At 50.6% G+C, this 24397-nt stretch overlaps 1 protein-coding gene across 2 annotated transcripts in view; it reads left to right on the top strand.

Moving 5' to 3' along the window:
* The window catches only part of LOC135247496 (bone morphogenetic protein receptor type-1A-like), a 39372-nt gene that overhangs the window by 12747 nt on the left and 2228 nt on the right, over positions 1 to 24397 (top strand). Inside the window, exons 3-13 of one of the 2 annotated variants that reach the window (XM_064320999.1) lie at positions 7316 to 7421; positions 8235 to 8439; positions 15386 to 15560; positions 16338 to 16440; positions 16642 to 16741; positions 17501 to 17597; positions 18666 to 18801; positions 20020 to 20212; positions 20691 to 20988; positions 23385 to 23560; positions 24128 to 24258. In XM_064320999.1, coding sequence (XP_064177069.1) covers positions 8373 to 8439; positions 15386 to 15560; positions 16338 to 16440; positions 16642 to 16741; positions 17501 to 17597; positions 18666 to 18801; positions 20020 to 20212; positions 20691 to 20988; positions 23385 to 23560; positions 24128 to 24258 — 1476 coding nt within the window. In that variant the 5' untranslated portion in view covers positions 7316 to 7421; positions 8235 to 8372. The remainder of the gene's footprint in view (positions 1 to 7315; positions 7422 to 8234; positions 8440 to 15385; positions 15561 to 16337; positions 16441 to 16641; positions 16742 to 17500; positions 17598 to 18665; positions 18802 to 20019; positions 20213 to 20690; positions 20989 to 23384; positions 23561 to 24127; positions 24259 to 24397) is intronic. The other variant, XM_064320998.1, reaches the window with a different exon arrangement.

The following is a 24397-nucleotide window of genomic DNA, read 5'->3' as shown; positions in this document are numbered from 1 at the left end:
AGTATAGCGCACACTGCTTCAGCATTGTTTACTGTGACTCAGTATAGCACACTGTGCCTCAGCATTGTTTACTGTGACTCAGTGTAGCTCAGAGGCCCTCAGCATTGTTTACTGTGGCTCAGTATAGCACACTCTGCCTCAGCATTGTTTACTGTGACTCAGTGTAGCTCACCCTGCCTCAGCATTGTTTACTGTGGCTCAGTGTAGCTCACTCTGCCTCAGCATTGTTTACTGTGGCTCAGTGTAGCTCACTCTGCCTCAGCCTTGTTTACTGTAGCTCAGTGTAGCTCACTCTGCCTCAGCATTGTTTACTGTGACTCAGTGTAGCTCACTCTGCCTCAGCATTGTTTACTGTGGCTCAGTGTAGCTCAGAGGCCCTCAGTCTTGTTTACTGTAGCTCAGTGTAGCTCATTCTGCCTCAGCATTGTTTACTGTGACACTGTGTAGCTCAGTTGGCCTCAGCATTGTTTGATGTGCCCCAGCGTGCCTGTTTTATTTCCCAGTCAGACTCTTGGGGATGGTGGAACACCTGCTGGGCCAGAGTATCCAGAGGCCGTTTGACACTAGAGGCTGATTTGGACTGAAGCTGGGAATGTGTTTTTACAAAAGTTGTTTTTTTGCCATTCTAATTAGTCAGAATGTTAATGGCACCCCCCAGAAAAAGTCCTACTCTCTCTACCAGTGGGTGTTTATACCTTTGTTTTCTTGCTGTTTTCTCACTAAAAAATTGCATGCATTTTGAATGGGCTGGTCTTCCCCCTATAGAGCTGGGGCCAGGCTGGCTCATTCTAGCCCTTTCCACATTGTAGAGCTAGAACCAGCCTCATTCCCCCACACTGTATGCGCTCACCCCGTCCGGGGGAGGAACATGATGTGAACATTAGTTCCCAGGAATGTGACCGCAGAGAAGAATAGTGTAGCTGAATTGGCCCCTCTTCTGACCACACCCCCAACCCCCCTCACTGAATCCCACCCATTTACGGCCCCTTCATGGCTGCTCTGGAAGGGGGAGGCGTGTCTTCCTGTGTATATTTGTGTTTTTGTTTTGGATTTTGAGTTGTGAGTCAGCATGCCAAACCTTTGAATTCATGGCAGAGTTTACATCAGGGTGGTGATATGGAGGGCCCTCTCTCTGTCTCTCTCTCTCTTTGTTTCACTTTTTATTTTGTTTGGCTGTTTTGTTTGTTAGACTTCAGTACTTTCATAAAAGATGGTAACAGTAGTGTTCTATAATGTAGTTCTGAGCTTCTCCATTCAGCCCCATGTGTGCGGGTTGCTTGTGTGTGCGGGTGTGTGTGTCTGTGTGTGTGTGTTTGTGCTAATGTGTGTGTGTGTGTGTGTGTGTTTGTGCTAATGTGTGTGTGTGTGTGTGTGTGTGTGTGTGTGTCTGTGCTAATGTGTGTGTGCGGGTGTGTGTGGGTGTGTGTGTGTGTGTGCTAATGTGTGTGTGCGGGTGTGTGTGTGTGTGTTTGTGCTAATGTGTGTGTGTGTGTGTGTGTGTGTGTGTCTGTGCTAATGTGTGTGTGCGGGTGTGTGTGTGTGTGTGTGTGTGTGTTTGTGCTAATGTGTGTGTGCGGGTGTGTGTGTGTGTGTGTGTGTGTGTGTGTGTTTGTGCTAATGTGTGTGTGCGGGTGTGTGTGTGTGTGTGCTAATGTGTGTGTGCGGGTGTGTGTGTGTGTGTTTGTGCTAATGTGTGTGTGTGTGTGTGTGTGTGTGTGTGTGTGTGTGTGTGTGTGTGTGTGTGTGTTGTGCAATTGTGTGTGTGTGTGTGTGTGTGTGTGTGTGTGTGTTTGTGCTAATCTGTGTGTGTGTGTGTGTGTGTGTGTTTGTGCTAATGTGTGTGTGTGTGTGGGTGTGTGTGTGTTTGTGCTAATGTGTGTGTGTGTGGACAGGCAGGCAGGCACATGCGCTAGCCAGTCCTTTATGACGTGCTTTGAACAGGCCTCTGAGAGAAGTGTGCTGAGCGACTGTAACCTTTACAGCTGGACCTGGCCCTGCTTGCCAAGGGTGGAGGCTGGAGGCACGGCCTTTGATCAGGGACCGTACCCCCCAATCACCACCCCCCCCACCCCCCACTGCAGTCCTCTGTGTGAGAGGGGGGAGGGTGATGACAGCAAAAACTGTTTACAGCGCTCCACTCCCCAGAACGCAATAGCAGGTAATGGAAAAGCAGCCCACCCTCTCCGAGCCTCCAGCATAGGAACCTCCAGGGAGAGCGAAAGGAGATCTCTGGCACCAGACTGGGGGGGGGGGTGGGGTGTTCACGCCATAAAGAAGTGAAACGGTCCCTCCGCCTGGCCGAGCGAGAAAGCCCGGCCGAAAAACCCAGGAACGAGCGGTAACGCGTTCGAGACAGGCCTGTGCCGCTCGCGACACACGACGCACATCGTAACGTGGCGTGCGACGGATACGTCGGGTCGCGGGCGCGCGAAACTCCAGGAAGCGTACCCCGCAAACGGGGCGGTGCCGGTCAGGTCGAGCACCGTGCCTCGTACGAGTCCCTCCGCTTGCTCTGGCGGGAGGAGAAGCCATGGGAAGGGAAAGGGGGACGCGCGCGCTGGAAACCCATCGGCCGCGCTGCGTTCGTGCGCTTCCTTCGGCCCTGTCGTACCGCTTACGCTGCTGCGGGCTCGCCGCCTCCTGCCCTTTCACAGAAAACACAGTGTCATATTAGCGCTCGCGTGAAACGCACAGTACCGAGTCCGAGAGCGAAGTACGGCTTTAGTGACGTTCCTGAGCTCCGGCTCGGACGCAGTTTGACATGCTGCCATCAGCGTCATTTTAGAGTGCTGCTCACTTCTTATTTTTTGGTGACGTGTATGAGAAATAGCCATTATACAGTTAAATGCAAAAGTATTGGCTCGGTGATATAATTTTGTCTTTTTGGTTGTGTACTCTAGCGCATTGGATTTGAAATAAAACATTGAATGTGAGGTTAAAGAGCAGACTGTCAGCTTTAACCTGAGGGCATTTACATATATATGAGGTGATCCATGTAGAAATTAAAGCCTTTTTTATACGTAGTCCCTCTTTTTTGGGGACAAAAGAAATTCGACAAATTTTTATAGTCTGAAATGAAGTCTAGCACTTGGTTGCAAATTCTCTGCATTTAATGTATGCCTGAAGCCGTTTAACTTTATATGTGCCCACACATTTTGTTTTGGTATGTGACACAGTGGGACACATCAACCTCTCTTCTGTGGGTAGGACGGTATGTTCTTTACTGTAATGTTTTGGTCCATGCTTCTCGTGATGCAGTAAGAGGAATGTATTGGGGGAAACGTCAGCTAAGCCTCAAAACAATGTGCTTGCATACCATTTCAGCCTGAACCTTTTTCTCTGTTGTTTTAAAAACTGACGTCTGGTTTGGCGTTAGATTAAGGCTCCCCACACTTTGAGTGTGTGAAAAGAACTTAGACAGGACCATGGCTTTAAGAAAACTGTCTCTGTCCAGACTTCTGTTCAGACCATGTAATGTTTGAAACCTTTAGAATCGAGTAGCCGAATAAACATATTGGCATATGGTGAAGGGGAGGTATTTGTATTGGTGTAAAATGAACAGTGTCTCATTTTAGGCTACTTTTCGCAGTTGTTGGCCCTATATTTGACAGTTTGGTCGTGGAATGTGTCTGTGTGTCTGAGCCAGTATACACCTAATTGCAGCCAGTAAGAATCCTGTTAAGAGTAAAAGAATCCCAGAATTGTCCAACTGGTCCGGCTGTGGGACTATAATGCCCCTCCCTTCCTCTGAATGGATGGCATATTGTAGCGCTGTGGAGAACGCATGATATGGGCAGCGGTGTGGGGTTGTATGAAGAGAAGCGGTCTTGTAACTGGAAGGCCGCGTGTTCAGGTCACTTTAGTCCCCCTCAGGAACTTAACATTTACTGAGCATTTCAGTCAAAATCGATTGATTCATTCAAATTGGCTAACTGGATATTTAAAGCTGTCAGTCATTCTAAAAATAATTCTAAAATATAAAAATATAGTCATAATTGTGCTTACAATCATTTGCACAAGTGTGCCATTAATGCTAGCTTTTCGCTTTCGATCATAATTGTGTTAAAAATGCCATCAGTTACAATACTGCTGACACTTTATTTCATAATTGAGAAGGACAGTGCACACCATGTCAACAATTAAATAAATTCCCAAAGTGCCGGAATTGGATAAACTGCTGATTTCCATCTGTTGAACAGACACTACGTAAATTGTTTAAAATGTGTGCATGGAAAAGAGTGAAGATTATGCAAACGTGCTCATGTTTATGCTGCTTGGAAAGAAATGTGTGCTGGAGGTCCCCTAGGACAGGGTTGACAATCAGTGATATTGTGAGAGAGCTGTTTATATTATAGTGCATGTCGATTGGCTCGGGCCTGATTATTGTTTGAAGGGCTGACTGCTGTGTGAAATCGAGCTCCAGGTCTGTGTTGGTAGAGGAGTTTTCCTAAGTGGAAATCTGAGATCGGACGCACTGCTGGGATTACTGGAAAGACTGCAGACTGCAGAACTGATTACTGGCAGGAATTCTTTCTTTTTTTTTTTTTTTTTTGAGGGGTTTGTGTAACCGGGGTGGGGGGAGATGGAAACTGGCAACCCGGGCCCGTCGACAGACCCGCCAGAGTGTCTCGCGTGCATGCCGGCGCATGTGCCCACACAAGTCTCCCTGTCAGAACATGCGATGTCAGCGCTACCCCCCACCCCCATGTCATTTTCATAAACCTAAACAGAAGGTGTGCTTGGAAACACCTTCCAAGAAAACTTTCCACCGTTTTTACTGTCTTGCCTACACCCCTCCCCAGTCAATCTCTTCACGATCTTGTTTTTTTTTTTTTTTTTAACATTTTTGTTGAAGGAATGTGACAGCATGAGTTTAAAGGAGGCCAGCGTTTACTGGACGCTGTGTGTGTGTGTGTGTCTGTGTCCAGTTCTCGGGGTTATTGTCTGCTCCACGCTGGGAAATCAAACGGAATGGCGGTGCCGAGGCTGGAGGACACACCGCTCACTGTTATGGAATGCAGCTGCGTTTAAAAAGCCTAAATAAACACAAATCAGAGCAGTTGTAGTCAAAACAAAAATAAATCTGTTAGCAATTTTGAAATTGGAGCATGAATCAAAACGGACGTGGTGTTTCACATCATGGAAGGTGCCGGTCCCCCCCCCAACCCCCCCCCCCGTCTGCTCTCACACACTTTTTTGATTAGATACTTCTGTGAGGCAAAATGTCCCTGAAGCATTATGCCTGACTGGCTCTTCCATGATTGTGCAGTGGTGAGAGGCCTCTTCGTTCTAGGGGTGGAACGCTTCTGCCATTTTCTCTAAGCCGAGGGTGTCAAACACCAGGCCTCGAGGGCCTCGGTGTCTGCAGGAATTTGGGGTTTCCTTTCAGTCAGCAGCCAGTTAAGGCCTTGAGAAGAAGTTGTGTGGACTCTTTAGCCAATACAATGACTTAAATTAATCAGGAGTGCTGAAACACACCAAAAACCAGCAGACCCTGCAGCCCTCCAGGACTGGAGTTTGACCCCCCTGCTCTAAATGATAACTCGTATAAGCTCATTTGGAGTGTGTTATTTTTTTGAAATATGCGTAAGATTGCCAATTTAATTTTTTTCTAAATGTTTAAGAATCTACTGTCGAGCACTCCTTTCCTCTTGAAAACTGTCTCCTCCCTGATACCAAAGTCCAGGGGTCAGAAAGTGAAAGTCCTGCCGTGTCCTGATTTCACTAAATAGTTCTACCTTCTGCCTGAAGGATTGTCCTAATTGGCAAATCCAGTTGATTGGAACAAAACACCGGGGAGGACTTTTGTCGTCTGAGCCTGGATCTTCTACTTTTTGTCCATACCCAAAACTTTGGCACGGTTCCATGGAGCGTTGCTCTTTCTCCCCCCCCTCACTCCCCATCTCTGGGCCCGCTGAGGCGATGGCTGCGATACAGGAGATACGATTCCGTCCAGCTGGAGTCCCATTGCTGTTCCTGGACCAGTAGATGCATTCTGGAATGAGAGAAATTGCCGGTCGTCCTTCCAGCGCATCCGGCATTAAACGTCGACTGGCCGTCGTGAGGAAACCTCAGCCAGTTAGAAATGTGTACGTCTGTGAGAGAGGGAGAATGAGATTTGTTTTTCGGGATATTTTGACATTCTTAATAAACAAAGTCAAGCCGTCGGCTGGTACACAGGCATACCTCTTCGGTCGTGTCATATGAAGGTTGTCGAGCTTTTGCAGGCCTTGTGTTGCAAATCCGAGTCCGACGTGAGGAATGAATTTGCAACGCGGCCCCGCCGTGTCTCGAGAATCACAGCTGGCTCCAACGTGCTGCTCCTCGGGTTTCACGCACCCCCCCCCCCCCCCATCTGAAGAGAGGATCAGAGGGACCCTCTCCTCCGAACTGCCTTCGTCACGCAAGGCTGATCCTCTACAAAGGGCCACTGCACAGCGAATGCTATCTGGGCTCAGATAACAGCGCCCCCTTGCCCCCCTTTGAGTTTCCCTTTTAATTAACAGGGGGGGACCCCACTGCCGCACAGCGATCAGTTTCCCCATATGCTCTCCGGCATAGCCCACTTAGGGTGGTGTCTCTATCTTCCATGATCTCGAAGCTAGCCCCTCACCCCCCACTGGGTTCCCGAAATGAATGAGATTTGTTTTCTGCTCTTGGTGCAGGTTTTTATTCCCTTTTTTAGTAAAACTCAGAATAAGACTGCACAGGGTGAAGTAGCCACTTGCCTATAGCCACAGTCCAGAGACGGTCACACAGGTTCACCTGCTGTCCATTATAACCAGAGAAGTACGCGTGTCTCCCAGAGATGAACAACAGGCTCTTAACTTCCTTTCTTCCCTTGAGGTGTTTTTTTTTCTTTCTTGGTGATGCAGTGCTTCCATTTTGTGTGTGGGTCAGCGACCGTGGTCACTTGATTGCCACCACAACATCATGCTAAGGGTCTGCTCGTTTGATGTAGTGAAGCCTTGGTTTCAGTAGAGGGTGGTTGGTCCACATGGGTGGGGTGGGCGGAGGCTAACGGGGTAAGGGAACACTTCCCTTTATCCGCTTCCTGGCCTGGGGGGTTGGGGGGGGGGCTCTTGGCATGTTGAGGCCCATTCTACAGGGATAGTCCCCAGGCATCACACCCGTATAGGTTTCTGACCGTGCTTCTGGTGAGCATGCATTCGCACGCACTGTCCTTCGCTCTGTCCGGGGAGCCACAGACCACACCATTGCTGTGGGGTTTAAAATGTTCTGATCTGAAAGTGGGTGATGATGTGCAGCCAAGGTGGCAAATTTCAAATGACACAGGGTGCCTGCTGGTCCACAGGTTTCTTCCGTCATTGTTGAACTCCCTCTACACCCAACACCCCCCCACTCAAAGAGCAGGCCATTCGCCCGTCTCGTCCTGTTGGACGGAGGAGAGCTTTGACACGGTGGAGTATAAGGATCACCGCAGGTCACTGGCCACGGTCCCCCACATGCACCGGTCCTCCCCAAACCTAATTTGGGGGGTGGGGGGGGCACAGGGGCTAAGCACTCATAGCTACAGCTACAGACATTTCTACTGGGTTTAGTTGTTTAGGAAGAGCGCCCAGCTCACGGGGTGAGGAGGTCGAGCCCAGCGGGGCCGAGGCTTGGTTTTTGTTCCTGGATCCAGTTCTGAATTTGAGCCCGTCTTGCCTGCGGGTGTTCATCAGAGAAAAAGCGTGCGGTTCAAATGGCTCCCGTTAAAATGTTATCTGGCGAGCGCCGATTCACTGGAGAGTGACATCAAGAGGAAAGGCTCGAGGGAGCGAAGAGGCAGCCGTCACGGTTGACTCGGCTTCATCAGAGCACGGGCTGACCTTTCCTCACGACCCCTGACCTATCACCTCTGACCCTTCCCCTCACATGCATCTTACTACAGTCACTGTTTTCCTTTGTTCCCTCGTTCCCTTCCCTTGCACCCTCGTAAAGTTGACCATCGTAGTTTGCGATTCCAGGGGATCATTAAACGGAAATGATATTCCGCTACTTTCAGTAGCCGATCGCTATTTGTTTTTGCCAAAATGCCTTTTTGTGAAAATGTGTTGTTCATAATTATCAAAAAACAAACAAAATTTTAAAATATTTTTTTTCTTTTTTTTTTTGTACCAGAGAGAGCCTTTTGTGATCGCACAGTTCCGCTTGATTCCTTTTCAGGTATTGAATTGATTTCACAGCTATGAATTAAATTTAACAAAGTTGAATGTTATCTCTTGTTTCAGGATTGTGGACGAGAAGAACCAGTGAGAAGACAGCTTTAGTTTTTTAGCGCTCTCATAAAGCTCCACCCCTTCCACCTTTGGGCGGGGCCTCGATAACTCCCCTACAGACCAACCGTGTAACTCCAGTTTCTTAGCGGGATGGCGGGAATTCTGGCCCACGTCACCGTTCTAGGAGCCTGCTTCTTCCTTACACTCCGGGCAGAAGGTAAGAGCCTATTAAAAAAACATTAACTATTAGAAAAACACACATTCTCTATATCTCTATCACTCTGTCTCTATCTCTCTGTCTCTCTGATATAATTTGGGTCTGAGATTTACCGCAGCAGTTAATGCGGAGAAGATATTGAGAAGTGATTTTGGTCTTTAAAGTTTGGCACATTGTGGATTTTCAGTATGTAGGCCTATCTGCTAGTCTTAGTGGTTAGAGCAGAGGTTACACTATAAGTACACTGACACTCCCTTCTGCAACTTCTAAAGCAGTAAGGTGTCCTGCTCAGCCCAGCTGAACACAAAATGCTTGCACAATGTTCCTTGAATGTTTTATCAATGTTATAACTTTGCCACTTCATGGCAGCAACCTTGTGAGAACGTTTTGTGCTAGTTAGGTTGGCTGGGTTACCAACTGGGCAATACGGGGAACAACCCCGGGGGCCCCTGAACATTGGAGGGGTGGGGTGGGGGTGGAAATAGGAAATAGTTTAGCATGCCTGTTAACGTGCATTCATTTAATTTAACGGAGGAGGGGAGGACCTCTAAATAGTTTTGCCCTGGGGCCCACTATGGGTATAGTACAGCCTTGGTCCTGCTCTAGATCCCCGTCTTGGCAATGGAGCCTGTTTAGTCATCTGGTAACAAGCCCATTTCCTCAACCACTGTATGTCACTTGGCTGGATCTATGCTGCAGTAAGTAACTTTCTTTCCGACCCCTCGTACGAGGTAAGGCCATTTCTAATGTCGCCTGTAGCATAGGCTTCCGTTTCTTGGTACTGGCCTGCAGCCGGGAGCCGTAATGGCTGCTTACGCATAACGCACGCTAAAGTCACCAGGATTCCACATGTAGAGTTTTGCGCAGATGGTTGCTGTTTCCTGTCCCACTTCCAACTAGCCATTAGCCATTACCTGACCAATCAGGACAGACTGGTCAGTCTGAGGTTAGCAGAGTGTGAATGTAGAGGCAAGGAAAAGTGTGTGGAGCGTTGTGTTGGAATGTGTGTGTGTGTGTGTGTGGGGGATGGGAGGAGGGGTGTTATCACACTGTTTGACTGCTCTAACGTGAGAGGGTAGGGGGTCTTGATTGAGTGCTCTCAGTGAATACAGCCACCCCACTGAGAGCCATTTGGCTGAGATACACCCCCTTCCCCCACGCTCCCCTCGCTCCCCTGGCTTAGACGATGTTTACCCTCCAGATAACCTCACAATGGAAACCGAAACGCAGAGACATTCAGACCGCCCTGATCACAGAGCCCCGTTATTCAGCTCAGCAGAGCCGGGCCCCAGCGGGAGAGGTCGTCACAAACACGGCTCGGCCCTTCAGAATGCTGAGGAGCTCCGTTACTCAGCTCCGCAGAGCCGGGCGCTAGCAGGAGAGGCTGTCACAGACACGGCTCGGCCCTTCAGAATGCTGGGGAGCTCCGTTACTCAGCTCCACAGAGCTGGGCCCGAGCGGGCCCCACAAACACGGCTCGGCCCTTCAGAATGCTGGGGAGTGCGCGTTGCTCGGTCCTCTTGGCAGCGCTCGGACTTGTTTGACGTCAAACGTTCTTGGCCCCGGCGTTCAGCTCTAACGGAAGTCACCGGTTTAGAGGCCGGCGCCCCCCGTTATCGTTTTTTGTTTTTTTTGTTTTTTCTACCCTCAGCGTGTGTCTGATGCTCTTCGGTCGTGTCTTTTCATCGCGGGCTGCGGCCCAATGAAATAGCTCGCCGTCAAACGACAACGGTGCTTTAAAAAAAAAAAGTTTTGTCCACTCTTTTTTTTTGTGGCGGCTTCTGGAAAGCGCGTATGGAGAGCAGCGACTCAGAGTTAGCAAGGAAAACCAAAAACCGTGAAGCAGCAGAGCCCGTCCCTGTAAGAAACATAGTGAGGGGCTAGAGGAGAGCTGTGCGTCATCTGAACCGTGGGGTGAGGGGGTGTGTGGAGTCTTTAGAGGGGGGTTTGGTGGTGGAGCTGGAAGGATCAGTTTTCTCCCCTTTATCACACCGACTCCAGTGGGTGTAATATTTGCGGTGCTGTTGAAACCAAAGGAAGGGAATAAAAAAAGCTTACTCAGAGGAAAAAAACGCTCTTCCCTGTCATTAGGAGTAGCAGGAGCAGTGCCCGCCCCCTCTCCCTAACTCCTCCCCCCCCGTCACCCACACCACGTCAGCTCCTTTCACCACGGCGCTCCGTCACCAAGGAAACGCGCGTGTGGAAGGGGCCGGGGAAGCAGTAGGCGAACGAACATGGGCATGGGCAGGGCGGAAGCATGGCCCCAGGCCTCATCTCGCAGGGACCTCCCAAACGACGCGTCAGCCGGGCTCAGCTGAGCCGTGATGACAGGGGAGCCATGTGCTAGACATTAAGGGTCTGGCCCGGTCCAGTCTCCCCACCCCTTCACCTTCTTCCTTTTTCCCCCCCCTCTTTTTTTCCCAAAAGGTACATGCCCCTGAAAATTCCCCTAAGGCCTGAGGTTAGCAGGGGGCTTGATTTACAGCGCCCCCTGCTGCCTGGTTTCACCCCGCCCCGCGCGCTGTCCTCCCTCTCCCCCGGCTCCCCGGGCCTCTCCCGGCCGGGCCCTGCTACAGGAAGCTCGTTGAGCTGTATTGTCAGCGGCCCCGCGCTCCCTGACACATTAACCGTTTCCTGTATTGCGCCGGCCGGGGACTTCGTCGCTCAGCTCGTACGCTCCACACACCCGTCTGCCCTCCGGAAGTTTCCGTGGGGGGGGGGGAGGGTGGAGGGTGGAGGGGGGGGTGAGGCTGCTGTCAGCCGCGCGAGTGGGAGGGAGGAAGGTCTGACACAGGCCAGGGTTTACAGACCCGCAGGAATCGCCCTCGTAAGGTCGCCCGCTCTGAGTTAGGATCCTCTGCTGGAGGCCGCTGGGCCTCAGAACCAGAGGAGTTAGCGTTCGGCCGTCCTGGTACGCTTTCTGCAGAAAGCTCCACGGCTTCAGCTCGGGCACGTCTAACCGAATGCCCTTTCCCGGGTCGCGCTCACAAACTCTTAAAGAATTTGTTTGTTTTTTTTCTGCGGCCCACTTTAAAATAAGGATAATAATCTTAGCCGGAGGCTGGTTCGTTTTGCCTGCCCCAGCTCCGTTTTTTAACACCAGCCACCTGGCAGGTTTGAGTTCCCTTCGGCGTCTCCCATTGACGGTTTTCGGAGGAAACAAAAGAGGTGAAATTGGCTGTTAGCGGGTTAATGGGCCTCCCCACTGCCGCTTATTCATCTTTTGTTTAGTCTTTGTTGTGCTGACAACAGGGCAGGACAGCTGGCACGTCCTACGCCGAGGCTCGTCAAGGTGCGGAGCAGACAACCCCGCGTGCCCCCAGGGCTCCCATACCCCCTCCCCCCTCCCCCACCGACCCCTCCTCCTCCGTTCAGCCGCTCGCCGAGCCTCCTGCTGGCCACGTGCAGCACTGCGCCCTGAGGGTTGTTGTTGTTGGTTGTGTGTGAGGGTGCTGGCAGGCCTTTAAGTGTGCGATTCTCCATTACTGTGTGTGCTTGTGTCTGTGTCTGTGTGTGTGTGTGCGTGCCTGAATGTACACTGTAGGACGGAGTGTACCACAGTGGGTAAGGAACTGGGCTTGTAACCGAAAGGTCGTAGGTTCAATTCCCGGGTAAGGACACTGCCGTTGTACCCTTGAGCAAGGTACTTAACCTGCATTGCTTCAGTATATATCCAGCTGTATAAATGGATACAATGTAAAATGCTATGTAAAAAAGTTGTGTAAGTCGCTCTGGATAAGAGCGTCTGCTGAATGCCTGTAATGTAATGTAATGTACACTGTTTGCCTTCAGGCTCCAGAGACACCAGTAGTAAAGTCAGGCCACATGTGCAAGCAGGCTCTGCGAAGCTCTAAGAGCAGGCGACCCAAGCCTTTCTGTGAGGCACAGGAAATTCCCAGCACCACCTTTTCCTCAAGGACTCCTTTCTGTTAAGAGGCACCGGGATCTCAGAAGACCCGAGAATTAAAAAAGAAAAAAAAACAAGTTTCAGCCCTGGGTCAGCCCTCTCTCTTCTGCTAACTTGTAGTTGTAAATGTCCTTATTGTACCCAGAATCCTCTCTGAGACACCCATCACATTCTGTTGTTAAGGGTTACCTCTCTTTCGTCTCTCTGCTATGTTTTTTTGGGTGTGAAGTTTGGGCTGCTCGCCGTGCAAAAGCTCGCGGACTGCAGGAGAACCCACGTGGACTTTCGGCTCGCGTGGAGTTCAGGACAGGAAACCGCGTTAACGTCACCGGCGTCACGCGCCTCCCTGTCTCCTCCAGCGGACCCTGACCCTGACCGGCGAACCGCCCGCGTCTCGGCTGAGCCCAGGCACCATCCAAAACGAGGCCGAACGCTTTAATGTGCTCGTTGGGCATCGCAAATACGCGATTAGAATGTTCGTCACTGAACATTCCCATGCTGACGGAACAATCACTTCCGATCATTCTAAGCATCGGAGTTCTAGAACACTAGAGTTTTTTGAAAAGGAAAAAACATTCCAAAAAGCCTACACTTTGAAAGATTGCAAGATAAATGAATTCAAAACCTCCCTTCGGTCGATGATTAACACTCTATTAACAACGAAAATAAGATTTCTGATCTCTGACGCACACGAGCGGTTGCAGCGCTTGGCTCGGCTGTGTTTTTCTTTGATTGCTCCTAGCGTTGAGGTTTAAATGGGGGAGGGAGAGCTGGGCCTCGGCTCTCGTGTTTAAGAGCTGGGGTGTTTGATCTGGCTCCAGCCTGCAGTGTCTTCGGGCCCTCAAGGGCATTCGAGGGCTTTCTTGGTTAATGGCCTTGCAGCGCGATCCAATAAATATAAAACAAACACGGCCTGCTTTAGCCCTGACCACAAATTTAAAGCAGAAGCATCCACTGTTATGGACCTAAACCCCCTGAAGATATCATTAAACAGAAACATCCACAGTTTAATGCCCAACACCGAAATATCATTGAGCAGAAACATGCAGTGTTTCATAACTGTTCTTCTGTCGCTGCGGTCTCATCGATTGGAGGCGTAGACCTTCCCCAGGGTTGAGAGAGTCCGTCTGTGCCCCACTCTCTCAGACTGGCCCAGGGGCACCACCCACAGGGGGCTCGAGCTGCGTCGGCTCCACCAGACCGTAACAGCTCACCTCACACGGGTCGTCCGAGCCGAACTTAGCTTCAGGAGACGGGACCGGAAGCCTGGAGCAGCGAAGGCGAGCCGCTCCATCGCCGCGGCCGCGACGAAGGACGCGGACGCCGTCTCTCCCTGCCAGAGGCCTCGTTCTGCATCGCAGGGTGTTGATGAGCTCAACTCAGTATTCTAACTCATTTCGAAGTAAATACTAACTAATGAAAACTAACGAAAATTTGTTTGGGTGCCGGGTCAGAAGCACATGTAATGAAAGAATAATTAGCATTTACTTCTTGTAACAAAAAATTAGAAGGCCATAAGCAGTAAAGGGCAAACTTGTGTTGAGCTAGGCCATTATCCCCCAGAGGGAGGCCGCGCTGTTGTTAGACGGAATGTGGCTGGAGATTAAGAAGTACTGTTGGGGTTTGGGAGTTTGGAAGGGGGGGGGGGGTTTCTCAGTCACAGGGCTGCTTGTGCAGTAAGGGGGTGTAGGGGTAGGTTGTTGGGGGGGGGGTTAAAGTTGTGGGAGCCCTGTTATCTCTGCTCTGTTTTCTCACTGATATAAGTGCTGTGAGATTCAAAGCCGCAAGCCCCCCCCGGCCTCGGAGGTTTAGATAGCTCCCCCGATAATGGAGCCAATTGTCTCCCATTACGGTTCATTTTCTGGGGCCCCGATGGACCCCGCCTCGCCGTTTGCCTAATCGCTGTTTGCTCTGGGACTCTTGGCCTTTGTAGTTTGCGGTTTGTTGTTCTGCAGAAGAATGCGTGCAGTCCCCCCCCCCCCCCCCATTCTTCTCACATCGTAAGTTTAGGAAGTGCTGTTGTGATTTTCCACACTCCTCCTCTTTTATCGTTCTGCCCAACTCCACCCCTAACTTTTTTCATTTTTTTATTTTTTTAATACAGGCATGCAGTGTACACGTACCCACTGGCATTTAGATTGCCATCTCCAGATATGTGGCAGCGCTGAGGCACTACAAAAGGGCTCCTGTTCCCCGTAGTTCACGGCTTCACAGAGTCGAATGAGTCTGATACGGAAACATCAGCGCCTTAAATGCGTGGAAGCAGGCTTAAAATGAAGAAGCAGTGTATTACTGAGGCCAGGGCTGATCTTAAATAGCGAAGATGTCGGTGTTTTCAGGACCCTGGGGCACAATGGTTGTAAAAATGGTCCAGGCTGGGAGTGTGGGCTGTGTTGGAGACAGGAGGGAGCGGGAGAAGCTCAGAGAGCTTTGTAAAGTGTAGGTTTGGAGGGCTTTCATGGGCATGTCTGAACTGGAAGGTGTGCTGAGAGAGTCTGCAGGAAGTGCCCCCCCCCCCACCCCCCCTCCACCATGGAGGCAGTGCAGATGGGGAGGGAGGGAGGGAGAGAGGGACGCCTTCTCATGTTTCAGCACATATTGCTCTTTCTTTCTGTCTCTTTTTTCTTTCTCTCTTCCATCCTCTCTTTCTCTTTCCCACCTTCTGTCTCTCGCTCCCTTCTTTTCTCTCTCTCTTTCACTTCTCTACCAAATGCCCATTTTCAGTTGATGCCTATTTAGAAAAAATGTAGGCCTATATATTTAAAAGTAAGAAAAAATCGATTCCATTATAGTCGGTGGTTTCTCCCCACACCACCCTTGCTGGCCCCCCTGCTGCATTGTTGGCCAGCTTGGTTGTCTCACTTGTTCCCGGCTAATAATCCGTCAGTGTCTCTCCCCCTGACCCTGATGCTGCACTGAGCTGCTCCATTCTTACAGAGTGGAAATCGTACCCCTCCCCGGATGATCGCACGCTCAGACTGTTTAGGGTTCAGAACCCTGCTTCTCACCGTTCCCCCCCCCTCTCTCCCCTCTCCTCAGGCGGACAGGACCCGGACTACGTGCTCCAGGGCACAGGGGTGAAGCACAGTCCGGGCCCCTGGAGGGCCCCGGGGCCCGGGGAAGGCGGGACGCTGTCCCCCGAGGATGCCCCGCGGTTCCTCAGCTGCTACTGCTCTGGCCACTGCCCCAAGGACGCCACCAACAGCACCTGCAGGTGAGCATCCGCCCCCTTACACAGGCCCGCCCCCTTACGCTGGCCCGCCCCCTTACACAGGCCCGCCCCCTTACCCTGGCCTGCCCCCTTACACTGGCCCGCCCCCTTAGGCTGCCCCCCCCCTTACACAGGCCCGCCCCTTTACACAGGCCCGCCCCCTTACGCTGGCCCGCCCCCTTACACAGACCGCCCCCTTACACAGGCCGCCCCCTTACGCTGGCCTGCCCCCTTACACAGGCCCGCCCCCTTACACAGGCCCGCCCCCTTACACAGGCCCGCCCCTTACACAGGCCTGCCCCCTTACACAGGCCCGCCCCCTTACCATGGCCCGCCCCCTTACACAGCCGCCCTTACACAGGCCCGCCCCCTTACACAGGCCCGCCCCCTTACGCAGGCCCGCCCCTTACACAGGCCCGCCCCTTACGCAGGCCCGCCCCCTTACACAGGCCCGCCCTCTTACACTGGCCCGCCCCTTACACAGGCCCGCCCCTTACACAGGCCTGCCCCCTTACACAGGTCCACCCCCTTATGCAGGCCCACCCACTTTCCCAGGCCCACGCATTTTGTCACCTTTTTTAACGTTATTAAATCAGCCCTATGGATGCGGCAATCCTTTCCAAATGCAGTTCATACCCACAGTCCCCCCCCCCACTGATGCCATGACAGTTTCACTGTGCCCAGCTTCGGACTTTCCCTTTTCGGGGTGTCACGCCATTTCCCTGATTGTCTGTGTTGCGTATTCCGTGCGCTCACTCTCGCGCGCGCGTTTCCTCTCAGGACCAACGGGCAGTGCTTCGCCATCATAGAGGAGGACGAGCAGGGAGAGGCCGTCCTGAGCTTCGGCTGCGTGAAGTACGAAGGCTCCCACTTTCAGTGCAAGGTAAACGGGGGGGAACAAAATCCGCATTTATTATAACGTATATTACAAAGCGCAGTTTTGCGATTTATCGTTGCAATGCTCGTCTCATTTTAAATCTATTTATTTAATGGATTCTGTCGTACAGAGCGCTTAGCTCAGAAGGTTAGCATTGCGGAATTAAGTGACTGCTGCAATAAAAGTAATAATCCTCCCGTATCCCAGGATTCTCCGCTCGCCCAGGCCAGACGGACGATCCAGTGCTGCCAGACGGACTTCTGCAACCGGGACCTGCAGCCCGAGCTCCCCCCGGCCGTCACACGAGGTGAGGTGTAGCATTTGACGTCAGACTCGCCGGCGGAAGCAGCGGCTGTAGCTTGGCTACTTGCGTAGCGACCGCAGTGAGGTGCCGTAAAGCAGAGGCCTCGCAGCGAGTTACGAGACCGTACCGTCGACACAGCCCTCCCGTTCAAAATAAGGGCGTCGCCCTCGGCCAGGCGCGATTTCGCCCTTGGGCTGTTTGCCTTTGGAGTCCTTGGGCGAGTTGGAGGCCCACGTTCAGTTCCCACCTCGAGCGAATATAACTGGTCACGCTAGTCCGGCTGCTGCTACCACTGTCACTGCTACCACTGTCACTGCTGCCACGGTCACTGCTGCCACTGTCACTGCTGCCTCGGTCACTGCTGCCGCTGTCACTGCTACCGCTGTCACTGCTGCCACTGTCACTGCTGCCACGGTCACTGCTGCCGCGGTCACTGCTACCACTGTCACTGCTGCCACTGTCACTGCTACCACTGTCACTGCTGCCACTGTCACTGCTGCCACGGTCACTGCTGCCACGGTCACTGCTGCCACTGTCACTGCTGCTGCAGTCACTGCTGCCACTGTCACTGCTGCCACTGTCACTGCTGCCGCTGTCACTGCTGCCGCTGTCACTGCTGCTGGTGTGATAATGATCCGTTTTTCACTGAGGCGTTCATGTGTAGTGAAGCCCCCGTCCAGCTCTGTGGCTGAGAGCCTGACCTCACAAGCCCCACCCCTGATCTACGTCACATAGAGAATGTTCTTCTTCCTGTTCCCACAGACCCGCTGTTCTCCAGCGCCCACTGGATCGCCATTTTGATCTCGGTGACGGTCTGCTGCTGCACCCTCATCGCCGTCATGGTGGTCTGCTATTACAGGTACAGTTTAGGTCTGCTTTATGCGCACCTGCCCTCCCCCCTCCGCGTGTTCCTCTGGCCATGTGCCTGTTTAATTTACCGTGCTGGGGAGCTTCAGGCCGACGACGTTCTCAGCTGGGAGAGACTGAGTCGTGTCTCTAGCTGGGTGTCTGGCTAATTGATATTGGATCGTGTTCAGATTCTGTGCTGCAGTACTAACTAAGAAAATAGCACTGCTTTAAAAGACAGTAGGAAAGCTGGGGAGAGACTGTTTATGCAGGGGTGTGATAGAGATGTGATTCTCCCTCTTCAGTAACTATATGACTACTGAAAAAAATTCAGTTTTAGCAAAGGGGGGAAAACTGCTCTGCAGGTAAAAGTGTGTAACATGCGTTTTGGAGGTAAAAGTGTGTAACATGCGCTTTGGAGGTAAAAGTGTGTAACATGCGCTTTGGAGGTATAAGTGTGTAACATGCGCTTTGGAGGTATAAGTGTGTAACATGCGTTTTGGAGGTAAAAGTGTGTAACATGCGCTTTGGAGGTAAAAGTGTGTAACATGCGTTTTGCTGGTATAAGTGTGTAACATGCGCTTTGGAGGTAAAAGTGTGTAACATGCGCTTTGGAGGTAAAAGTGTATAACATGCGTTTTGGAGGTAAAAGTGTGTAACATGCGCTTTGGAGGTAAAAGTGTGTAACATGCGTTTTGCTGGTATAAGTGTGTAACATGCGTTTTGGAGGTAAAAGTGTGTAACATGCGCTTTGGAGGTAAAAGTGTGTAACATGCGTTTTGCTGGTATAAGTGTGTAACATGCGTTTTGCTGGTATAAGTGTGTAACATGCGCTTTGGAGGTAAAAGTGTGTAACATGCGCTTTGGAGGTAAAAGTGTATAACATGCGTTTTGCAGGTATAAGTGTATAATGCACGTTTCGCAGGTATAAGTGTATAATGCACATGTGCTTTGCAGGTATAAGTATATAACGTGTTTCGCAGGTATAAGTGTGTAACATGCATGTGTGTTTTGCAGGTATAAGTGTATAATGCACATGCGTTTTGCAGGTATAAGTGTATAATGCACATGCGTTTTGCAGGTACAAGTGGCAGGCGGAGAGGCGGCGGTATCAGCGGGAGCTGGTGCGGGACGAGGCCTTCATCCCAGCAGGAGACTCACTGAAGGACCTGATGAGCCAGTCGAGCACGGGCAGCGGGCTGGGCCTGCCCTTACTGGTGAGAGAGACGCTCTTTACCCTCTTCAGAAACACAGCTTACTGCCACATCCACCACCAGGCCTGCCCTTACTGGTGAGAGAGACTCTCTTTACCCTCTTCAGAAACACAGCTTACTGCCACATCCACCACCAGGCCTGCCCTTACTGGTGAGAGAGACTCTCTTTACCCTCTTCAGAAACACAGCTTACTGCCACATCCACCACCAGGCCTGCCCTTACTGGTGAGAGAGACTCTCTTTACCCTCCTCAGAAACAGCTTACTGTCACATCCACCTCTGGGCCTGCCCTTACTGGTGAGAGAGAAGCTCAGGGTGGCTCACACACTCTTTACCTTCTTCAGAAACACAGCTTACTGTCACATCCACCACCAGGCCTGCCCTTACTGGTGAGAGAGACTCTCTTTACCCTCCTCAGAAACACAGCTTACTGTCACATCCACCACCAGGCCTGCCCTTACTGGTGAGAGAGACTCTCAGTGTGTCTCACACACTCTTTACCTTCCTCAGAAACACGTCTTTCTGTCACATCCACCTCTGAGCCTGCCCTTACTGGTGAGAGAGACTCTGTGTGTTTCACACACTCTTTACCCTCCTGAGAACCACAGCTTACTGTCACATCCACCACCAGGCATGCCCTTACTGGTGAGAGAGATGCTCAGGGTGTTTAACACACTTTACGCTCCTCAGAGACAGCTTTCTGTCACATCCAGCAATGCCCCCCCCCTTACTGGTGAGAGGCCTGCAGAGGGGTTCCTCCATGCACAGTCAGCCATGGCATTGGGCCAGGGTGGGAGGGTTCTAGGCTGGATATTCGTGCCACACACCGAACACCTTGTAGTCCACCTGCAGAAATCCTGCTGCCTTCTGCGCAGTGACTGCTGGGTTGCAGAGCGATGAAGTGGAAGGCAGCTGCGCGCCTTCTTTCAGAATGATTTACATATTAATGCGTACCCACGCAAATTCACGCACGATGCTGGAACTCTGCAGTTTCTCTGTAAGCAAGGCTCAGGTGAACTCTGTCACATAACTGTGGTTATATATGAAGTGTCTAGGGAGAGATCAGCTGAGCTCCAGGAGCCCCTGGACCCTGTTTTAGTGAAACATGAGGTGGATTCGGCTTCCTGTATTGAAGGTCAAAGTGTGCGCCTAGTCACATGTGTGCCATTGCCGAAGGTCAGAGCTGACGCCCCCCTCTCCCCTCCCCTCTCCCTCCCCCAGGTGCAGCGCACCATCGCCAAGCAGATCCAGATGGTGCGGCAGATCGGGAAGGGCCGGTACGGCGAGGTGTGGCTGGGCCGCTGGCGGGGGGAGAAGGTGGCCGTCAAGGTGTTCTTCACCCGCGAGGAGGCCAGCTGGTTCCGCGAGACGGAGATCTACCAGACCGTCCTCATGAGACACGAGAACATCCTGGGTACCGCTTTATTAAGACGTCCATCCTTTCTCTTATCAGGGAGGCGCCATGCTGCGTTTCACCCCAGCGTGGCACTCCTGGGCTGTTCAGTCAGGCCAGGCCTGTCGGTTATGAAGGTTTCCCATGAGCAGTGTGTGTCTGCGTGTGTGTGTCTGCGTGTGTGCGTGTGTGCGTGTGCGTGTGCGTGCGTGCGTGCGTGTGTGCGTGTGTGTGTATGTGGGTGCTTGCGTGTGTGTGTGTGTGTTGCGCATAAGTCTGTTTCTGTGTGCTTGTGTCTCTGTGTCTCTGTATGCATCTGTGCATTTGAGCCTTTGTGTGCAGTTCTGTGTCCCTGTGCGTAAGTGTTTGCGGTGCATCAGTCCAATCAGATTCCCTGAGATTATGTGAAGCCAATAAAAACGCTCGTAGAAGCCTTTCCCCTACGCCATCCCGAGGCTTGCTGACCCCGCCCCCCCCCCTCCTCCCTTGTCTCCCCCAGGGTTCATCGCGGCGGACATCAAGAGCACAGGCGCCTTCACGCAGCTCTTCCTCATCACGGACTACCACGAGAACGGCTCGCTGTACGACTACCTGCGCTGCACCACGCTGGACGGCCGCGGCCTGCTGCGGCTGGCCTACTCCGCCGCCTGCGGCCTCTGCCACCTGCACACCGAGATCTACGGCACGCAGGGCAAGCCCGCCATCGCCCACCGCGACCTCAAGAGCAAGAACGTCCTCCTCAAGAAGAACGGCGCCTGCTGCATCGCCGACCTGGGGCTGGCCGTCAAATTCAACAGGTGTGTGTGTGTGTGTATGTGTATACATTACACTACACCACATTATACTACACTGCACTGTAGGCTACATTACACTACATTACATTACACTGCACCACATTATACTACACTGCACTGTAGGTTACATTACACTACATTACATTACACTGCACCACGTTATACTACACTGCATTGTAGCCTAGATTACACTACATTACATTACACTTCAGTACAGCACGTTATACTACACTGTACTGTAGACTACATTACACCACATTACATTACACTTCAGTACAGCACGTTACACTACACTGCACTGTAGACTACATTACACCACATTACATTACACTTCAGTACAGCACGTTACACTACACTGCACTGTAGACTACATTACACTACATTACATAACACTTCAGTACAGCACGTTACACTACACTGCACTGTAGGCTACATTACACTACATTACATAACACTTCAGTACAGCACGTTACACTACCCTACACTGTAGGCTACATTACACTACATTACATAACACTTCAGTACAGCACGTTATACTACACTACACTGTAGGCTACATTACACTACATTACATAACACTTCAGTACAGCACGTTATACTACACTGCACTGTAGACTACATTACACTACATTACATTACACTTCAGTACAGCACGTTATACTACACTGCACTGTAGGCTACATTACACTACATTACATTACACTTCAGTACAGCACGTTTACTACACTACACTGTAGACTACATTACACCACATTACATAACACTTCAGTACAGCACGTTACACTACACTGCACTGTAGACTACATTACACTACATTACATTACACTTCAGTACAGCACGTTATACTACACTGCACTGTAGGCTACATTACACTACATTACATTACACTTCAGTACAGCACGTTATACTACACTGCACTGTAGACTACATTACACTACATTACATTACACTTCAGTACAGCACGTTATACTACACTGCACTGTAGGCTACATTACACTACATTACATTACACTTCAGTACAGCACGTTATACTACACTACACTGTAGACTACATTACACCACATTACATAACACTTCAGTACAGCACGTTACACTACACTGCACTGTAGACTACATTACACTACATTACATTACACTTCAGTACAGCACGTTATACTACACTGCACTGTAGACTACATTACACTACATTACATAACACTTCAGTACAGCACGTTATACTACACTGCACTGTAGGCTACATTACACTACATTACATAACACTTCAGTACAGCACGTTACACTACACTGCACTGTAGGCTACATTACACTACATTACATAACACTTCAGTACAGCACGTTACACTACACTGCACTGTAGGCTACATTACACTACATTACATAACACTTCAGTACAGCACGTTATACTACACTGCACTGTAGACTACATTACACCACATTACATTACACTGCACCACATTATACTACACTGCACTGTAGGCTACATTACACTACATTACATTACACTTCAGTACAGCACGTTATACTACACTGCACTGTAGACTACATTACACCACATTACATTACACTTCAGTACAGCACGTTATACTACACTGCACTGTAGGCTACATTACACTACATTACATAACACTTCAGTACAGCACGTTATACTACACTGCACTGTAGACTACATTACACCACATTACATTACACTTCAGTACAGCACGTTATACTACACTGCACTGTAGACTACATTACACCACATTACATTACACTTCAGTACAGCACATTACACTACACTGCACTGTAGGCTACATTACACTACATTACATAACACTTCAGTACAGCACGTTATACTACACTGCACTGTAGACTACATTACACCACATTACATTACACTTCAGTACAGCACGTTATACTACACTGCACTGTAGGCTACATTACACTACATTACATTACACTTCAGTACAGCACGTTATACTACACTACACTGTAGACTACATTACACTACATTACATAACACTTCAGTACAGCACGTTATACTACACTGCACTGTAGACTACATTACACTACATTACATAACACTTCAGTACAGCACGTTACACTACACTGCACTGTAGGCTACATTACACTACATTACATTACACTTCAGTACAGCACGTTATACTACACTACACTGTAGGCTACATTACACTACATTACATAACACTACACTATACATATACTACATTAGACTGCACTGCATTACAATACAGTTCACTGTATACATGTCTGTGCACACACACCTATACATACCCCTGGGTTTGGCTGTTAACTTCAGCAGGTACATGTAAAATACAGTACACTAAACTACAATACACATACACAGCTGTAGTGGGCTAAATTGTGTGCGTTACATTTGCATGTGTGTGTGTGTCCCTCAGTGAAACCAGCGAGGTGGATGTCCCGCTCAGCTCGCGGGTGGGTACCAGGCGATACATGGCCCCAGAGGTGCTGGACGACAGCCTAAACAAGAACCAGTTCCAGGCGTACATCATGGCCGACATCTACAGCTACAGCCTAATCGTCTGGGAGATGGCCCGCCGCTGCGTCACGGGAGGTCAGTGCTGTTCCTGTAACTGCTATCCCCGTAACTATTGCCCCCACAAAACAGCTACTGTCCCCAAAACGCATGTTACAGACATCAATAAAAAACACACTCACACACAAACACAAAATGCACGTTACACACTTATACCTGCAACTACCGTCCCCACAGGACAGCTGTTGTCCCCACAAGTACCGTCCCCACAGGTTTTGTCCCCACAAAACATCTACAGTCCCCATAACTAGTGTCCCCGCTTCACAGCTACTGTCCCCATAACTGCTACTCTGATGCCAGTTACTATTACATTCTTTAGCTCTGTTTTTAGTGGTGTAATGGTAAATGGACTGCATTTATATAGCGCTTTTATCCAAAGTGCTTTACAATTGATGCCTTGCATTCACCAGAGCAGTTAGGGGTTAGGGGTTAGGTGTCTTGCTCAGGGACACTTTGACATGCCCAGGGCAGGGGATCGAACCGGCAACCCTCCTACTGCCAGACAAGCGCTCTTACCTCCTGGGCTATGTCGCCCCATGGTGTGTTCTCCTGCTGCTTTATTGACTCTCTGTCTCCTGTGTGCAGGTATAGCAGAGGAGTACCAGCTGCCGTACAGCGGCATGGTGCCGGCAGACCCCTCCTTTGAGGATATGAGGGAAGTGGTTTGCGTGAAGGGCCTGAGGCCCACCCTGTCCAACCGCTGGAGCAGCGACGAGGTAGGGGCGGCTGTGGGAAATAATAATAACAATATTATTATTCATTTATTCATGTTATTTTTACAGAATAGCGATTTTAATGTGAGCATTGCTTTTATTTCACTGGTCACGTATTAAAGAAGGGAAGGTGGTGGAGCTG

Source organism: Anguilla rostrata, chromosome 2 (assembly GCF_018555375.3).
Source record: "Anguilla rostrata isolate EN2019 chromosome 2, ASM1855537v3, whole genome shotgun sequence".
NCBI lineage: Eukaryota > Metazoa > Chordata > Actinopteri > Anguilliformes > Anguillidae > Anguilla > Anguilla rostrata.
This window is presented reverse-complemented; position numbering and strand designations above follow the sequence as displayed.